The 20221-nt window shown below is 34.0% G+C and overlaps 1 protein-coding gene across 1 annotated transcript; it reads right to left on the bottom strand.

Moving 5' to 3' along the window:
• Window positions 1-611: 611 nt before the first annotated feature.
• Window positions 612-1316, bottom strand: LOC146887790 (uncharacterized). The gene has a single exon (XM_085670402.1). It carries the CDS (start codon window positions 1314-1316, stop codon window positions 612-614), a length of 705 nt encoding a protein of 234 aa, XP_085526528.1.
• Between the last annotated feature and the right edge of the window lie 18905 nt (window positions 1317-20221).

The following is a 20221-nucleotide window of genomic DNA, read 5'->3' as shown; positions in this document are numbered from 1 at the left end:
ATGTCCTCAATAAACACAACAACAAACTGATCCAAGTACGGCCGGAAAATTCTGTTCATGTAATCCATGAAGATCGTAGGAGCATTAATCACCCCAAACGGCATCACCACATATTCATAATGCTTGTAGCGTGACCTGAAAGCCGTCTTCTGCACATCCTCTGGCTTGACCAAGATCTGATGATACCTAGACCTCAAATCAATCTTTGAAAACACCGCAGCTCCCTTTAGTTGATCTAGTAAGTCATCAATCCTCGACAATGGGTACTTATTCTTTATGGTCAGCTTATTCAATTGCCGATAGTTAACACATAATCTGGAACCACCGTCCTTTTTCTTCACTAACAATATCGGTGCTCCCCACAGTGATGCACTGAGTCTGATGAACTTCTTTTCAAGCAGGTCTTCAATTTGCTTCTTCAGTTCAGCTAACTTGGCTGGCGCCATTCTGTATGGTGCCATAGAAACTGGTCCCGCTCCAGGGATGAGATCAATAGAGAAATCCACATCCCTACTCGGTGGCAATTCTGGAATCTCGTGTAGGAAGACATCAGCATACTCATCCACTACTAGTATGCTTTTGATCTGCTCAAATGTGCTCTTCTTCTCTCCTTAAGCCACTATCATGAAACAAGTAGCTCCAGCTTCAACCTCTATAATCGCCTTTTGAGCTGATATCAACTCTAGCCCCAAAGTCTCTGGAAAAATCACACTGCGTCGTCCGCAATCAATAACAACGTGATTGCCTGACAACCAATCCATTCCTAGAATTACATCTAAGCCCTCCAATAGCAAGCAAATGAGATTCACTTTGAACTTGCGGCCCGCCACTTCCATTAAACAACCTACACAGACTGAACTAGTAGCCACATGACCCGAAGATGGGGTTGAAACCAACAACTCACAATCCAAGTCACGTTTCTCCAAGCTCAGTTTTGACACACATGCATCAGAAATAAAGGAATGTGTTGCTCCGGAATCAAACAACACCAATACTACTTTACCAAACAATACACAAGGTTCAAGAATAAGATTACCCGACTGTGTAGCCTCGGTGGTGGTTAGGGCAAAGACTCTGCCAGCTACTCTAGCTCGCTCTGCTAGCAATGTTGCTGGTTTCTTCGCGCCAGGACTCTTCTTTTCTTGGCAATTGTTGGTGAAGTGTCCCGGTTTGACGCATATAAAGCACTTGCGACGGTCGCCTGACCCTCCCACTCTACCTGCCAGTTGAGGACAATTCCTCTTCAGGTGGGGTCTGCCACAATGGTAGCAAGTGGGACCCTGAGATGTCTGTGGTCGGCTATACGGCTTTTTCATTTGTCTAGCCTCTGTGACATTTTTCTAATGTCAGCTCACAATAAGACCAGGGCCCTTCTCTAGGTGCTCAGCACTCTTGGCCTGTTCCACCAAGACTAGGAATCTTCTCTCTCTCAAGGGTGTCACCACCTTCTTCAACTCATGTTTGAGTCCTCGCTCAAACTTCAAGCACCTCCATTCCTCAGTAATATTCTGCGAGTAGTATCTCCCCAGATGCTCAAACTTGTTGACATACTCCTGCACTGACATATCCCCTTGCTGTAGTGCAAGGAACTCTGCCTCCCTGTCCTGTCTAGCTGTACCTGGAAAATATTTCTCCATGAAATGAGTCCTGAAGTTGGCCCATCTCGTCGGCTCCTTCCGAGTCTCCATCTGTTGTTGCATACCTGTCCACCAATATTCCGCATCCTCATTAAGCAGATAGGTAGCAAAGAGAAGCTTCTGCTCATCCTCACAGTTCATCACCCTGAAAATCTTCTCACATTTGTGGAGCCATGCATCCGCTTCATCAAGAGAGGCTTTGCCAGTGAACTCTGCTGGCTTGTGGCGCAAGAAGTCCTCCATGGTCGGCACCCCGATTGGTGCAATCACCATTCTAGGCTGCGCTGCTACGGGTGGCTGCATCGCATCCACCATCCGATGAATAGCCTCAACGATGTCATCTGCACCACTACTCATCCTCCTCCTGTTAGCAGCCATAGCCTGGATACGCCACATCACAACTGTTATAAATCAATCACTTAGTCAACAAAAACCACTCACACCTTTTCAACATTCAACAAAAACACACAACAAACAATCACATCCATAAGCTCACTCCCCACTAGCCCCAAAATATTTTCAAAACTTTTGCTCTGATACCAATTGTAACATCCCTAAAGAATATTACTAATATTTAATAAATAAATACGAAATGAAAGTAAATACGTCATTAAATAGAAATACGTTTTCCCAAAATTGCGGGAAAATTAAAAACTTTCATATACATGTCATAAAACCAGGAGTCCATAATTCATAAAACTAAAACAATATTTACATGGCTCCCAAAGAGTTACATATTTATCTCAAAGTCAAAATAATAATATATCAACAAAATTCCCAACTATCCCTCGCTCCGAGTCTATGCATCTCCTGGCCCACCTGTCAAATCATCTACTCTTGGATAATAAATCATTTGATCATTGCCACACACACACAGAAAGGGTGAGCTATGCACAATATATAAACAAAAGACATGAAATAAATATGCCACCCATCCCAAAATAACATAACTAATATTTCATGATTTTCAAATAACCCAACCATGACCTCATAGTCCTTCATGAGTCATATACATGAACTCATTCATGGCCCAACCCTATGAGCCTATCTCGCTCATAGTCTTGTCCTACAGACTCCTCGTGTGTAGTAAAACATCCAAGTCTCATACTTGGACCCTAGCACGCACGCAATCGCCATACTATGGACTCCTCGCCCAATAGTAGCCGACGGGAACATATCAATTCCTTGCCCATCGTGTGCCCGACACATGTAATCACCATACTAAGGACTCCTCGCCCATTAGTAGCTGACGGGAACTCAACCAATTCCATGCCCATCATGTGTCCAACCACCAAGCACATCCTAGACCCCTATTGGACTTAGTCCTTCAAGCCCAAACACCACACCACATGCATATACATCCTATACTTAGAATAAATCAGCCAAATCACACACACAAGCACACACAAACATGGAACTTCGCATAAACTTGCTTAAGCTAGGGACTCTCGCCCAAGCTAGACCCTCAGTGTCGCTTAGGATAGTCCACCTTGCCTGAGCGAACTTAAAACAATGATATAAACACGTTATCTCGCTTGGGCGAGATCATCTCGCTTGGGCGAGCCATACCATCGCTCAAAATAACTGACACCTCACCTAGATGAGGATTCAAGCAAACAAACCTCCTTTCTCATCGCGACCTCGCTTAGGCGAGTCGTTCTTGCTTAAGCGAGCACCCTGTCGCTCAGAACCCCAATATGTCTAGCCTGGGTGAGATATCGCACTTAAAAATGGTTCAGGTTTCCTCGCAACCTCGCTTAGGCGAGCGTCTCTCGCTTGAGCGAGAGACTAAGTCGCTCAACCCCACCCAAGGTCGCCTAGGCGAGTAATCCGAACCAGGTCCAAAACGAGACTCTACAACTCTCGCTTAGGTGAGATGGAGTCGCTTGGGCGAGACTTGTAGGGTTTCGAGTTTGATCACGCGTATAGTTCACTCTAACAAAACATACCAAAACACATTCTTATTCTTAGCAAACCAATTTACACACATTGCAACAACACATAGGCACAATATAGACTTCATAAAATTCCCAATCTCCAAGTTTCACACCATTCCCGTATTTACAGTGTATAAACCCCTTTTCTTCATGCATTTAGTCCAAAATTCAGATAAGACAATACCAACTCACAACCCCTAAATTCCCTCATGTGCATCACGAATTTCAGTGCATAATATACCAAAAACTACACCATATAGGACCCAATTGGATAACAAAACGCAGCAACACAAGCAATATCAAAACGCACATAATTTCAGCACCCCTAACCTGGATTCTTGATTGAATTTGCGAAGAGACTAGGGATTCCTTGGTGCACCAAATTCTTTGCTTCCACCTCTCTCTCTCTCACTCAGCCTTGCACTCTCAATTCAACCTCTCACTCTTCTAATTTCCGCTCTCCTTTCACCCAAAACGAAAATAATTGTAAAATAAAGTTCCAATTTCATTCCCAACCAAGTTTGAACCCATGACCACTTAGTCACCATTCAAGTGCATAACCAATTCAACTAAGTCATGTTAGTGTTACATTCCAATCATGATAAGATCACAATTCCAATTCCATACCCATATATATTATTAAAAATCAATAATAAAACAATGAACACATAATGATGAAGGATTGACCCCAACCAAGGATGAAGGCACATGCTGAAGAAGACTAAGCATGTTTAGAAAGGAAGTTCACTAATCCTTCATCCCTTTCATATGTGTTTGTTATTTTTGATTCCCTAAGTTGACTTAGTTGAATCAACTTTAGTTGACTTGTTGACCTTTGACTAGGTTTGACTTGTTGACTATAGTTGACTTGACTTAAGCCAACATGCTAATCTATGTTTATTTGCTTTGTAGGTTAATTAGGAGTAAGAAAGCAATGCTAGGTGGCGCATGATGATTGGGGAGCATAAATGATGTGGATGAGAGAGTAAAGCAAAGGCATAAAGCATAAAGTAAAAGGCATAAAACAAGTGTACCTATGTACCTTTGGTCTCCTTTGTTTTTAGCAAACTTTGGCCACTTTTTGGAGACATATGAGACACATTCTTTGTCTCCTTTTGTGCTAGAACGAAATTAGCCTTGCACACACCATAGTTGGCTCTTTTGTCTCTCATTTTGGTAGCCTTATTTGACCTAGTTTCTAGAAGCTAGGGTTAGGTTTTTGTAGAGACATCCTTAGGTATCTTTTATTTGCTTAGAGGCCCCTAAACTCTTCTATATAAGGGGTGCTCCTAGACATGTAAAAGGATTGAACATTTTGAAGTAAAAACACTCTTGTGTCTCAACCTTTTGTGGGAGTTTCCTCCCTTGGGAGTGAATACTTTTAAGCCTTATCTTGCATAGCAAGTGGCGGCACACATGCACTCATCTTCAAGGTTGCCATGGCTTCTAGCCTAGCCTTGTAGTGGCGTGCTTCTCACATTTTTACCATTCCTTTCCTTTCCATTTTATGTTTTCTTCTTCCTTTAATTGTTCTTGGTTTTCTATGGTTTATGTGCTTTCCATTTCCTTTTTGTTTGAATCAATCCATCATCTTCTTCTCTTGAGCTTTGTGAAAGGAACCTTCACATCTAGATAGCTTGCTATCTTAATGTCGTGGGGATTTCACTTAGCTTTCTTAATCAACTCACACCATATTCAATAATCTTAAAAAGGAACAAGATAATCCTTCATCATTTGGTATCTAGAGCCTAGGTTATCTTGAATATGGTGTTTTCATGTTCTAACCTTTTCTTGTTGTAGCTATCTTTGTATGGTTCAAATCCACTTCCATTGCACACAAAAACAATGTTGGCAGAAACTGTTCACGATTTTAAAAGATTAAACTGCACCTACTCAGTGATCCAAAAATTACGTTCTTGATGTCAGAAGAAAGCTCTGTTAGTCTAGTTTCTAACAAAAAAAGAACCAATGCATTTGGAGTTTTGTGGAGAGAGTTATGATTGAAATAGTGAGCAAAGGTCAGAGCTGCCGAGATCACCGCGAATCAACGTTTTTCAGGTTATGTTGGGCAGTTTTGGCTACTGTTTTTGTTACTCTTCTTACTCCTAAATGTGGTTGGATAACATGTCTTTGGATGCTTAGTCTTTGAGCCTCAAATCCATGAGTTTAAATGCATGATAGCTACATGTTTGTGTCTTTGTGTATGTCATGTTGAGTCTTCAAATGTGTCTAACTTTTGCTTGAGTCATATGTCATATGCTTCTTTGAGTTTTCTTATTCTTGTTTGTAAGTATTTGAGCTATTGCATGAGATCTATGCCTTTCGTTGTAGCATGCTCCTTGAAATTGATTTTGACCTAATTTTTAAGGAACAAAGTGTTCAAGACACCCTAAAATATCCTTCTCATCATCTTAAGTACCTAGTTTTGAAAAGAAAAATTATTTTCATGACCAAAAACAGTTTGGCCGAGAGCTAATGTGTTGCTTGGTGAATCCATTTGGCCATTTTTACTAGGTGTTATACTACCAAATTTTATACTTGGATTTTGGGTGATATTGGCAAATTAGTTCCATGCTTTAACTTGGTTATGATCTTTCTTGGTGTATGCATAATTTGAGGTATAATCTTGGCTTGTTCAAATGCTTTCCATAGAGTCTTTAAAAGTGTTTTTCATTGCTTTAGTCTTGTTCAAGTTTTGTCTTTAAAACAAAATTTCCTTAGAAGTTAAACTTTCTTGTTTTTGTGCTTTTCTTGCTTGTCACTAGGTGTTCTTTGTTGTGTCTTAATAGTTTTCTTTTCTTGAAACTCTTGGGATGTTGTGGCCGAATCACTTGTCTTGCATTTGAAAGGTTTTGAACAAGTTTTTAAAAGTTTTTGCTTCACTCCTTTGGTGGATTTTGAGTGCTAGCCTTGCCTTGTTACTTTGGGAGAGTGATCTAAACACTTGGGTTACAATTTGGGTTGGATTTGGTCTCGATTTTCATGTTGTCTAACCCCTAATCCATTTATTTTGTCTCGGATTTGAGTGCTTTTGTTGTAGGAATCATGGCAAGTTCATCAAATGCACCTACACCAAACAAAAACAATACATTGATGAGATTGCTTCGGGATTTGGAGTTGTCTAGGAAGGAGGCCTTTGAACAATTGAGAAAGGACAAGGAGCAAAGTGACCTAAGAATCCAAGAGCACATTCAAAGGCTTGAAGCTAAGGAGCAAGAAAGAGAGCCTAGGAAAAGAAGGCATTCTAGGCGCAAATCATCACAAGAGAAGCAAACTCCAAAGATTCCTAAGTTCAAAGGAGAAAATGACCCAAACATCTACATTGAGTGGGAACAAAAAGTGGACCAAATGAGGTTGGGCTAACACTCATGGAAGGGGGCTAGAGGAAACCAAGAAGGAGAACTCTAGCCTAAGTTGATTCACAAAAAGAGAGGAGTCTGGAGTCATCTCAACAGAGTTTCTCTACTATATTCATGAATGAATATACAAGGGTCCTAAGCTCTCTATTTATAGTAGAAAAGGAGAGCCAAGTGGTCTAGAAAAATGAAGGGAAAAAGATCTAGAATGTGGTATTTGGAGCCAAAAAGAGAGCACGAGGCAAGTGTGACTTGCCACCTAAGCAAGTCACAAGGGACTTGCTTCTAGGCGCAGAAGAGAAGCTTGGTGACCAAGCTTGGAGCAAGAAGGATCTATATCCTCTCACAAATGCGCTCTCTCTCTTTGTTGGGCCAATTTCAAGCCCAACTCTTCTTTGGTCCAATTCTCTTCAAAGCCCAAAAACCCTCCAAGGCCCAATACATGGCCCAAACAAAAACCCTATTCTACAAAGCCCAAAATACAAGGCCCAAAAATAAACCCTATTCTAATATTTACAAACAAAGAGTTTTAGGCTAGGTCTTCACATCTTCCTTGGCCCATGTAAAATTCATCTTGGGCCTTGTATGTGTATTGGAGGCCCATTCCTCTTGTATCTTCCTAGCCATTGCTCTTGTTGTGGGTCCTTTTGTTAGAGGCATCTCATCATCTGTTTATTGAAGCCCCTTCAGAAAATGTTTGTGAAATATTGGCCATCTATCAGGATCTAGTCGACTATGTATTCGACTAACCAGCTCTAGTGCCACTTGTTAGAATTGATGCACCAATATTTCACAACCAAGAGGGGGGTGAATTGGTTTTAACAAATTTTGCCCAGTTTAAGCAATTTTTAAAATTGTTTTGTTAAACCCTTTGCTTGTTGAATCAATTGAAATAGTGTGGTTTGATGCTTAATGTTTGGAGCATTTATACTATGACAAAATATGGAGAGGGAGATAAAGCACACAAAGTTTTTATACTGGTTCGATTCTTAGGAATCTACATCCAGTTTCATCTAGCAAACCACAGATAGAGATTTCACTATATCACAAGAATTTCAAGATTTACAAATACACTTGATAAATCTAAATTCTAAGATAAAGGAACACACACGCAAGGCTTCCACACACTTGCTCAACCACACAACAGTAAGGCTATCACACACACTTGCTTTAGATAGAAAACAACAAAAACAAACAGTTTCAAACTGTATCAAAACACAAGAACAAAGCCTACAAAATGGATTTAGTACACCTTTTCCAAGACTGAAATTTCTTCTTCTTGCCCAGTCAAAACTGAATGTGTCTTGATAGAATTCTTCAAGAGGCCCTTCCAAAATAGCTCCAAGAACCTGTTTCACACTTCTCTTTCTTTCTTTTGGTTGAACAGATCCAGCTTCAGAAAGTGTAGAAACTGTTTTTATATAACAGCTACTATCAGGCACGAACCTAGTCGACTACATTAGTTGGCTAGTCAACTATCGGGGCAGCAGATTAACATTTTCAGATTATCACACACATGCCATGTTAACCATTGTCATGCTATTATGGAGATCATCAAAAACATTTCAGATACACTTAATCAGCAATATCAAATGGGTGTAAAAATATTTTAGTTGTCAAATGGGAGTAAAAAAAATTAGGTGTCAAAGGGTAATGATGTATTTCAATTTGTAATACACCAATACCATTTGAGAGGGGATTAGTGTATTTAAAGTTGAAAATTTTCATTTTTTTACCATTTTCACCGTTTAATATTTAAATAATTCATATATTATATATAAAAATTGTTCAACATTTCCAAAGAAACACGTTGGGCAATACCTAGAGGGGATTGATGTTTTTAAATTTGAAAAATTTCATCTTTTGGTAATGCTTTTTGAAATTTTTATTTACCCTTTCCACTATTTACAATTTAAATAATTCATATTTTATATATTAAAATTGTTCAAAATTTCAACAGAAAGAATTTAGCCGTTACTCAAAGGGAATTGGTGCATTGCCATTTAAAATTTTTCATCTTTTTGTAACACTTTTTTAATTTTTTTTACCCTTTTCACCATTTACATTTTAAATGACTCATGTTATATATAAAAATTGTTCAACATTTTTAAGGAATCATGTTGGGCATTACTCAGAGGGGATTGGTGTATTTAGAGTTGAAAAATTTCATCTTTTGTAATGGTTTTCTAATTTTTTTTACCCTTTTCAGCGTTTACAATTTAAATAATACATATTTTGTATATGAAATTTGTTCAAAATTTCAATAGAACCACTTTGGCAGTTACTAAAAGAGATTTGGTGTTTTTAAAATTGAAAAATTTCATATTTTGGTAACACCTTTTTAATTTTTATACCCTTTTTGTTGTTTACAATTTAAATGGTTCATATTTTATATATGAAAATTGTTCAAATTTTTAGAAGAAACACTTTAGCCATTACTCAAAGGGAATTGGTGTATTACAATTTGAAAATTTTTATCTTTTGGTAACACTATTTTAATATTTTTTACCCTTTTCACCGTTTACAATTTAAATGACTCATGTTATATTATAAAAATTGTTCAACATTTCAAAAAAAACATGTTGGGCAATACTCAGAGGGGATTGTGTATTTAAAGTTGAAAACTTTCATCTTTGGTAACGCTTTTTCCATTTTTTTACCGTTTTCACCGTTTACAATTTAAATAATTCATATTTTATATATAAAAATTGTTCAACATTTCAAAAGAAACATTTTGGGCAATACTCAGAGGAGATTGGTGTGTTTAAACCTTTTCATTTTTTTTTACCTTTTCCACCATTTAGAATTTGAACAATTCATATTTTAAATGTGAAAATGATGAAAGATTATCTTGTTCCTTTTAAGATTATTGAATATGGTGTGAGTTGATTAAGAAAACTAAGTGAAATCCCCACTGGACATTAAGATAGCAAGCTATCTAGATGTGAAGGTTCCTTTCACAAAGCTCAAGAGAAGAAGATGATGGATTGATTCAAAACAAAAAGGAAATGGAAAACACATAAACCATAGAAAACCAAGAACAATTAAAGGAAGAAGAAAACATAAAATGGAAAGGAAAGGAATGGTAAAAAATGTGAGAAGCACGCCACTACAAGGCTAGGCTAGAAGCCATGGCAACCTTGAAGATGAGTGGATGTGTGTCGCCACTTGCTATGCAAGATAAGGCTTAAAAGTATTCACTCCCAAGGGAGGAAACTCTCACAAATGGTTGAGACACAAGAGTGTTTTTACTTCAAAATGTTCAACCCTTTTACATGTCTAGGAGCACCCCTTATATAGAAGAGTTTAGGGGCCTCTAAGCAAATAAAAGATACCTAAGGATGTCTCTACAAAAACCTAACCCTAGCTTCTAGAAACTAGGTCAAATAAGGTTACAAAAACAAAAGAGCTAACTATGGTGTGTGCAAGGCTAATTTCGTTCTAGCACAAAAGGAGACAAAGAATGTGTCTCATATGTCTCCAAAAAGTAGCCAAAGTGTGCGAAAAAACAAAGGAAACCAAAGGTACATAGGTACACTTGTTTTATGCCTTTTACTTTATGCTTTATGCCTTTGCTTTACTCTCTCCTCCACATCATTTAGGCTCCCCAATCACCATGCGCCACCTAGCATTGCTTTCTTACTCCTAATTAACCTACAAAGCAATAAACATAGATTAGCATGTTGGCTTAAGTCAAGTCAACTATAGTCAACAAGTCAACTAAAGTTGATTCAACTAAGTCAACTTAGGGAATCAAAAATAACAAACACAAATGAAAGGGATGAAGGATTAATGAACTTCCTTTCTAAACATGCTTAGTCTTCTTAAGCATGTGCCTTCATCCTTGGTTGGGGTCAATCCTTCATCAGAAAATTGTTCAAAATTTCAAAAAAACACTTTAGTGGTTACTCAATGGGGAATTGGTGTATTACATATTGAAAATTTTCATCTTTTGGTAATATTTCAAAAGAAACAAGTTGGGCAATACTCATAGGGGATTGGTGTTTTTAACTTTGCAAATTGTTATCTTTTCGCAACGGTTGTTTCATTTTTTGTACCGTTTTCACCATTTACAATTTAAATAATTCATATTTTATATAAGAAAATTGTTCAAAATTTCAAAAGAAACACGTTGGGCAATACTCAAATGGGATTGGTGTTTTCAAATTTGAAAAATTTAATCTTTTGGTTACTTTTTTTTTCAATTTTTTTACCCTTTTCACCGTTTACAATTTAAATAATTCATATTTTATATATGAAATTTGTTCAAAGGTTCAAAAGAAACACTTTGGCAATTACTTAAACGGAATTGGTGATTTACAATTTCAAAATTTTCATCTTTTGGTAACACTTTGATAAGTTTTTTTACCCTTTTCACCGTTTACAATATAAATGACTCATGTTATATATAAAAATTGTTCAACATTTCAAAAGAAACACGTTGGGCATTACTTAGAGGGGATTGGTGTATTTAAAGTTGAAAATTTTCATCTTTTGGTAATGCTTTTCTAATTTTTTTTTACCCTTTTCACCGTTTACAATTTAAATAATACATATTTTGTATATGAAATTTGTTCAAAATTTCAACAGAACCACTTTGGCAGTTACTCAAAGAGAATTGGTGTTTTTATAATTGAAAACTTTCAAATTTTGTAAAACTTTTTTAATTTTTGTACCCTTTTTGTTGTTTACAATTTAAATGATTCATATTTTATATATGAAAATTGATCAAAATTTAAAAAGAAACACTTTGGCCATTACTCAAAGCGAATTTGTGTATTACAATTTGAAAATTTTCATCTTTTGGTAACATTTTGAAAGAAACAAGTTGGGCAATACTCATACGGGATTGGTTTTTTAAATTTTAAAATTGTTATCTTTTCGCAACGCTTTGTTCTTTCTTTGTACTGTTTTCACCATTTAGAATTTAAATAATTCATATTTTATATAAGAAAAATATTTAAAATTTCAAAAGAAACACATTGGACAATACTCAGATGGGATTGGTGTTTTCAAATTTGAAAAATTTAATCTTTTGGTTACTTTTTTTCAGTTTTTTTTTACCCTTTTCACTGTTTACAATTTAAATAATTCATATTTTATATATGAAATTTGTTCAAAATTTCAAAAGAAACACTTTGGTCGTTACTCAAAGGGAATTGGTGTATTACAAATTGAAAATTTTCATTTAATACTTTTTTAATTTATTTTTAGCCTTTTCACCGTGTAATATTTAAATGACTTATGTTATATTATAAAAATTGTTCAACATTTGAAAAGAAACATGTTAGGTAATACTCAGAGGGGATTGGTGTATTTAGAAATTCTCATCTTTTGGTAACACTTTTTTTCATTTTTGTTATCGTTTTCACCGTTTACAATTTAAATAATTCATATTTAATATATAAAAAAATTTCAACATTTCAAAAGAAACATATTGGGCAATTCTTAGAGGGGATTAATGTTTTCAAATTTGAAAAATTTCATCTTTCGGTAACACTTTTATAATTTTTTTAACTCTTTTCACTGTTTACAATTGAAATAATTCATATTTTATATATGAAATTTGTTCAAAATTTCAACAAAACTACTTTGGCAGTTACTCAAAGGAAATTTGCGTTTTTAAATTTGAAAATTTTCATCTTTTGGAAAAAAAAATTATTTTTTCTACCCTTTTCATCATTTACATTTTAAATGACCCGTATGTTAGATATCAAAATTGTTCAACATGTCAAAAGAAACAAGTTGGGCAATACTCATAGAAGATTGGTGTTTTTAACTTTGAAAATTTTTATCTTTTAGCAATGCTTTTTTCATTTTTTTGTTTTCACCGTTTACAATTTAAATATTTTACATTTTATATATAAAAGATTTTCAACATTTCAAAATAAACACGTTGGGCGGTACTTAAAGGGGATTATTGTTTTCAAATTTGAAAATTTTCATCTTTCGGTAGCACTTTTTTAATTTTTTTTAACCTTTTTCCATGTTTACAATTTAAAAAATTCATTTTATATATGAATTTTGTTCAAAATTTCAACAGAACCACTTTGGCAATTACTCAAAGGGAATTGGTGTTTTTAAATTTGAAAACTTTCATCTTTTGGTAACACTTTTTTTTTAATTTTTTTACACTTTTCATTTGATCTATATTTTGTATATAAAAATTGTTCAACATTTCAAAAGAAACACGTTAGGCAATACTCAGAGGGGATTGATGTATTTAAAGTCGAAAATTTTCATCTTTTGGTAACGCTTTTTTTCATTTTTTTACCGTTTTCACTGTTTACAAATTAAATAATTCATATTTTATATATAAAAATTATTCAACATTTAATAAGAAATACGTTGGGCAACACTTAGAGAGGATTGGTTTTTTCAAATTTGAAAACTTTCATCTTTTGGTAATACTTTTTTAATCTTTTTAACCCTTTTCATAGTTTACAATTTAAATAATTTTTATTTTATGTATGAAATTTTGAATATGAAAATTTTGTTTGGCAGTTACTCAAAGGGAATTATGTTCTTTTAAATATGAAAACTTTCATCTTTGGGTATCACTTTTTAATTTTTTTACCCTTTTCATTGTTTACAATTTAAATTATTCATGTTTTATATATAAAAAATTGTTCAACATTTAAAAAGAAACATGTTGCAACAAATTTTTAACCCTTTATAAAACTTTAGTGCTTTCAAATTATTCATGTTTTATATATAAAAAATTTAGTGCTTTCATATTTGAAAAGTTTCATCTTTTTATAAAACTTTTTTAAATTTTTTTAACCCTTTTTACTGTTTACAATTTAAATTACTCATGTTATATTATAAAAATTGTTCAACATTTCAAAAGAAACACGTTGGGCAATACTTAGAGGGGATTGGTGTTTTCAAATTTTCAAATTTTCAAATTTTGGTAACACTTTTTTAAATATTTTTAACCCTTTTCACCATTTACAATTTAAAAAATTCATATTTTATATGTGAAGATTGTTCAAAATTTACACTTTAAATGACTCATGTTATACTATAAAAATAGTTCAACATTTCAAAAGATACACGTTTAGCAATACTTAGAGGGGATTATTGAATCTAAAGTTGAAAATTTTCATCTTTTGGTAATGCTTTTTTCATTTTTTTTTATCTTTTTCACCGTTTACAATTTAAATAATTCATATTTTATATATAAAAATAATTCAACATTTCAAATGAAGCACCTTGGCAATACTTAGAGGGGATTGGTGTTTTCAAATTTGAAAGTTTTCATATTTTGGTAACATTTTTAATTTTTTTAACCCTTTTCACCATTTACAATTCAAAAAATTCACATTTTATATATAAAATTTGTTCAAAATTTCTACAGAACCACTTTGGCCATTACTCAAAGGGAATCGGTGTTTTTAAATTTTAAAACTTTCATCTTTTGGTAACACTTTTTAATTTTTTTTTACCCTTTTCATTGTTTACAATTTAGATGATCCATATTTTATATATAAAAATTGTTCAACATTTCAAAAGAAACACGTTGGGCAATACTCAGAGAGGAGTGGTGTTTTAAAATTTGAAATATTTCATATTTTGGTAACACTTTTTTAATTTTTTTTAAACCTTTTTATCATTTAAAATTTAAATGACTCATGTTATATTATAAAAATTGCTCAACATTTCAAAACAAACACGTTGGACAATACTCAGAGGGGATTGGTGTATTTAAAGTCGTAAATTTTCATCTTTTGATAATGCTTTTTTTTCATTTTTTTATCGTTTTCACTGTTTTCAATTTAAATAATTGATATTTTATATAGAAAAATTGTTCAACATTTGACGAGTGTGTATTTTTGCCCTCATTCAATGTTTAATTCTCAGTATTTAATTGAATTTATGTGCTTAAGGAGTGATTTAATTAACAATTCTGATAATTAGGCTATTTGAACTTGTGCGATAAAAATGTGCTAAAAAGTGATTTTTAGTTGCATAAATTATTTCTTGGATATTTTAACGTTTGTTGATGTAGCTGAAGTTAAGATTAAGCTCATTCAAGGTGGGAAAATAAATTGATTGAAGTTACAGAACACCTTTAAATAAGGCTGAAATTAGCAAGTTCTAGAAAAATCACTTCTACACCCCAATTTTTACTTATACACTCCCCTCTTTCTAAATGGGTCTCACCAAAAACTTATTATGCACCCCTAATGTCTATTTACACCCCTCCTACCACTTAAACTCCATTCAACCAGATGCTGCCATGTGGCAATCCCCACCTTTCAAATCAGGCCAACCATATGCTGACATGTGGCATTAATCCTTGCAAACACATATGCACCAATTAAACACTGCCATGTCATCATCTCCTCCATTTCACACATGAAACCTTAACCCTAATTTCAGCCACCATGGCAGCCGCCGTCCGTCCTCCATCTTTCTCGCCGGCAACCACCACTAGTCATGGCCACCACGCACCTGCTCGTTCTACAACGCACCAGCAGTCGTTCATCACTTACATCTCCGTCGCACATCGCGAACCAGTCCCGGCCACCATTGCGAAACGCTGCCACCATTGACGCATGCAATATCAACAATCCATATCACCACCATGACAACGAGTCTAAGCAACGCACGACATCACCTCGCGCCACCATGAGCCGCCATCGTCACTCTCTGGACTCGCGACGCACCAGCAAGAACAACACCACTTCCATGGCAGCAACACTCTCCCTCTTCTCTGCAACGCGAACCCGTGCAGATCTCCTCACAAACACCATCTTCATCACCGTTTCACTCACCTCGTCGAAGAAGAAAACGGAAGTGCAGCCATGGCAACCACGAGTCAGCGTTGGCAGCAGAGGAGCAGCCGTCATTACATCTTCAATCTGCAAAAACCCTAATTTTGGAGAGAGAAAGTGTATTGCCACGTGTCAGTTTCTCAATGGACAGTCAAATGGTGAAATGTTCAAAGACTGGTCAAACGAGGAGAGGTTTAATTGCAAATATTGATATTTTTGGATGTCTCTGCAAATTTGAACTACAGGATATAAAATGATTAATTTGTTAATAATTTATCAGATATCTTTAAATAATTAATTTATTTAATTATATCATGAATTATTAACCAAACTATATTTGTCAAATAGTTTAGATCTCTCCAAATATTTTTGAAAATTTATTTTTATCTTTATTTTAAAAGATATTTGAGAGGTTTTAGCAACTGAAAAGCCCAACCCAAAGCCTATATAAAGAGACTAAGGGAGAAGCAGAAAATGACAAGTTCGGGATGTCAGAATTGAGGAACCCTTAGGGGGACCTAATTTCTCTCTCTCTCTTTTCTTCTCTCTATTCTTCTCTCTTTATTTTGCATTCATGGAGTTCTAAACTTCTTGGGTTGATTCCATTGTAATTTCTTAATTGGATTCTGAGGTTAGATCAATTAATTTCTTTGTTCTTTTTATTAATGTTGAGGTTTTCATTCATCTATGTCTTTTATCTTTGAATCACGTAAGAAGTAATGATTTTAAATCTATATGCATGTTGGTCATATGAGTCCAAGGGTTTTTAAATTGAATTGAGACTTTACTTTAATTTTATTTAGAAACTTTCATATGATTAAATGAGTTTTTACCAATAATTGAGACTTTACTTTGGTTAAAGGTATTAACTCTAACTACAATTAATTGAGACTTTACTTTGATTAATTAAGCTTTTTATTTGGTGAGGAGATAAAAGAATAGACATGATTAGGCATAGTAAATTTGATTGAGACTGTACTTTGGTTGAATTTACTGTAGATAATCTAAAAGTTCTCACTTTTAATTGAGACTGTACTTTGGTTAAACGTGAGAACGCCAACAAATTAATTGAGACTTTACATTGATTAATTTGTAAATCTATAACAATAATTAATTGAGCAATAATCTTTAGATAATTGATGATGAATCTATTTTGAAAAAGCAATGGAATCAATCTATTTTCTTTACTATTGTTTTTATTTCTTTTTATCTTTTAAATTTTATTTCTATCTTTGTTTATCTTAATCCCCTATATTTTTTTATTTTACTTGACTAACTCATTTGTATAGTTTTATAAGAACTAATTTGTTAAAAATCAATTTCGTGTTCGTTGGGAGATGACTTTGGGTTACTTTACCCTTTCTATTTTCTTGACTACTATCTTAGCAATACTGAAGTTGCTATAGTTTAGTAGTATTAATTTGATCGCTTGACGACAGGGTTATCAAATTTGGCACCGTTGTCGGGGAACATGGTTAGAATTTTTATCATTTTAGTTCTTATTTGTATTTTTATTCTTTTGATTTTATTTTTATTTTTTATTTTCTTTAGTTATTTTATTTTATTTTATTTAGTTATTTTTTTAAGCATAGTTTTTGTTTGAGAAATTTTGTTGGGAAATTTGTGAAACTAGTTGGGAAAAACTTTGGTTAAGGAAAGATAAGGTACTTAAGTTGTCCATTGAGACGCACCTCTCTTTCCTGGAAGTCTACTCAACAAGCTTTCAACTTATTGCTTTTCAGAAAACCTCTTTCAAAAATGCAAAATAATTTTTCATACGAAAATAATCAACATTGTAGTTTTCAAATGGATTACAATTGCTATCCACAACAACCATGTGATTTTCAACAACAAATTATCACACCTAGTTCTGCACCTGATATAAGCGGGTTAACTTTACGACAATTTAATGATCTATATCCTAGATCATATTTTTGGGGATATGAGCAACAACCATTTTCTGAGTGTCCACCTCAGCAACCATATGTTCCAAATAGTTTTCAGCAACAATATGTACCACCACAGCAAGTTGAAGCAACTAATGACCATCCTACAGGGAAGTTATGATATTAATGGGTGAAGTTATAGAGAAATTAGAGTCCATGGATGAAAGGTTGCTAGTTGATCAAAGATGCAGAAATATTGAGCAAGAATGGTACGAAAATAAGCAAATATTGGTTGATATGTTGAGGGATGCAAGTAAGAACAACTTCATAGAATTACTTGTAACTGTTAATACCACTCCTCAACCCCATCAAAGATTTCCTGAAAATCCAGATTTTAATGCACTTCGTCATGAAATCAAAGATGTGGTTCTGAAGTTGGCCATCAGAGTTGAACAAATGTTTGAAGATTTGAGTCAGCTAATGAATGATACAGTTAGAAAGGTCATTTTGGAAGATATGATGAAAATGATGATTGAAATGATGAAGATGAATCAGACAGATTAGAAAGAGTTGATGAAAGCCGGCACACAAAGCTTGCAAAATCAGTCTGAAAAACCAATAGCGGAATCACATCACATTGATATATCTACTGATGGATATAATGATTGTCATAGTAATATGTCTACTGATGGACATGTTAAGGATGTTGCTAAAGTTGAGGAAGAAATTAAAGATTCTCACACAAACATATCTATTGATGGATATGTTGGCGATGCTCCATGTGAATATAAAGTTGTACCTGTTGATGAGGATATGAGTACAAATGATCATTTTCAAGAGCAAAGTTGTGAGAACAATACAATGGAGGAACCAAGTGTAGTTGAAGAGCCAACAATATTCGAAGATGCAGCTGAAGCATCTACTATTGCAACTGACTTGGTTAATGATGAAGCAATAGATTCAACTACTTCAAGTGCAGATTTTTGCTCACAAGGTGAGATTATGAGGATTACTGATGATCCTGTTAACAATCTGAATGCACCTGATGATACTCAAATTGAGTTGAAGCCACGCACCCCACACATCAAGTTTGTTGATGATGCAAATAAGTTTTCAGTGGTGATTTTTGTTGACTTAGCTGCGACGAAAGAAGAAAGGTTGTTGCAAAAGGAAAAGAGGTTAGACTCATATTCTTTTGAAAGCATTGTTGATAAAAAAGTTAATTTGCATGCATATTTGTTTTCAGTTTCTGTTTTTAATTTTAAAAATAGTAAAAAAATTTCAAAAACATGTGTTTTTGTTTTTAGTTTTTATAAAAATAAAAATGTAAAAATTAAAAAAAATGTACAAGCTGATTTGTACTTTGTAAAATTAAAGAAAATAAATTTTGAAATATGGCCAGATTGAGCCAAAAGTCATAAAATTTGTCCTTTCCTCCCCAAAATAAGTCCATCAATGACATTTTTTGAAATAAGTGTGGGGGAGACAAACTGTAGGTAGGATTTTTATTTTTTTATTTTTTTTTTTGTTATTTTTTTAACTTTTGTTTTTATTTTCATAAAAAAAATTATGATTTCTTTTTGAGAAAATTGTGAAAGTATTAACTTTTTACTAAGTGGAACTTTTAAACAATGTCTCTTAAGAAATCCGCCAAAAATATTTCCCTATTTTCAATAAAACATATTGACATTGGATTTTGAGGATTGGATTCAGTAATTGGGATGATCATAATTTTGGAAAAATAAAAGTCATGTTGATATCAGTGGATTGTTTCTATGATTTTCTAATTGAGTTGATTTGAGAATTTCTTGATTAAATCTTTCGTGAAAGAATTTGACCTTGTGAGTCTTGAGCCTTAATGTAAAGGATGAACTGCCATATGTCATTCCTATTTTTTTTTTCTTAAGTGACTTGCTCATGTTTGTTTATACTCAAATGTTTAGCTTGACTCTTTTGTTTTGCATCTTAGTTGAATATGCATGATTTGATATGATTGAGGCAATTCTTGTTTCTAGCTACTTGGCCAAATAAGCCTACCTGGATATTAATCCATTGGTAGCCCCTTTGTGCTTTTAAACCTCTTTTTCTTGTTTTAAGCCTATTGCATAACCTTGAAAAGAAAAAGACCATATTCTACCTTAGGAAGAAAGAAGGAGCTAATGGATTGTGTTCAGGAATGGTTGAGGAATAAAGTGTGTGGGTGAGTACCTCACCCACAAATTAATAAAAATGGCAAAAGGAAAAATTGTTGATGAAAAAGTATTGAAATAATTGCTTTCTAAAATAAAAGAGCAACAAAGCAATAAACGAAAAATAGTTGTTTTTGAAATTATGCTCCATTATTCTTCCTACATTACTATTTCAAAAACCCAAAAATTCTAAAATTTTTCCTACCTTTACCTTGGCCCCATTATAACTTGTAAAAGAGTCCTCATGATCTTTGAATGCATGTTTTCTGAAAGTTTGTGAATATTAGAGTCTTGTTAAGTATTATGACAGTTTACTTACATGAGTATTTTGAGTGAAAACACAAGCCAAGACACTTGAGTGAATTTTGGAGAGAACATATACATTTTATCTTGAGTGCTTTCTTTCATAATTGATTGTCTTGTAAATTCAAAAGAT

The sequence above is a fragment of the Vigna unguiculata genome, chromosome 3 (genome assembly GCF_037176805.1).
Source record: "Vigna unguiculata cultivar grain cowpea cultivar isolate G323 ecotype 2 chromosome 3, ASM3717680v1, whole genome shotgun sequence".
NCBI classification, from domain to species: Eukaryota; Viridiplantae; Streptophyta; class Magnoliopsida; order Fabales; family Fabaceae; genus Vigna; species Vigna unguiculata.
This window is presented reverse-complemented; position numbering and strand designations above follow the sequence as displayed.

Excerpts from the sequence above, each read along its gene's own strand:
- LOC146887790 (XM_085670402.1), bottom strand. The coding sequence starts at position 1,316 with ATGAAAAAGCCGTATAGCCGACCACAGACATCTCAGGGTCCCACTTGC.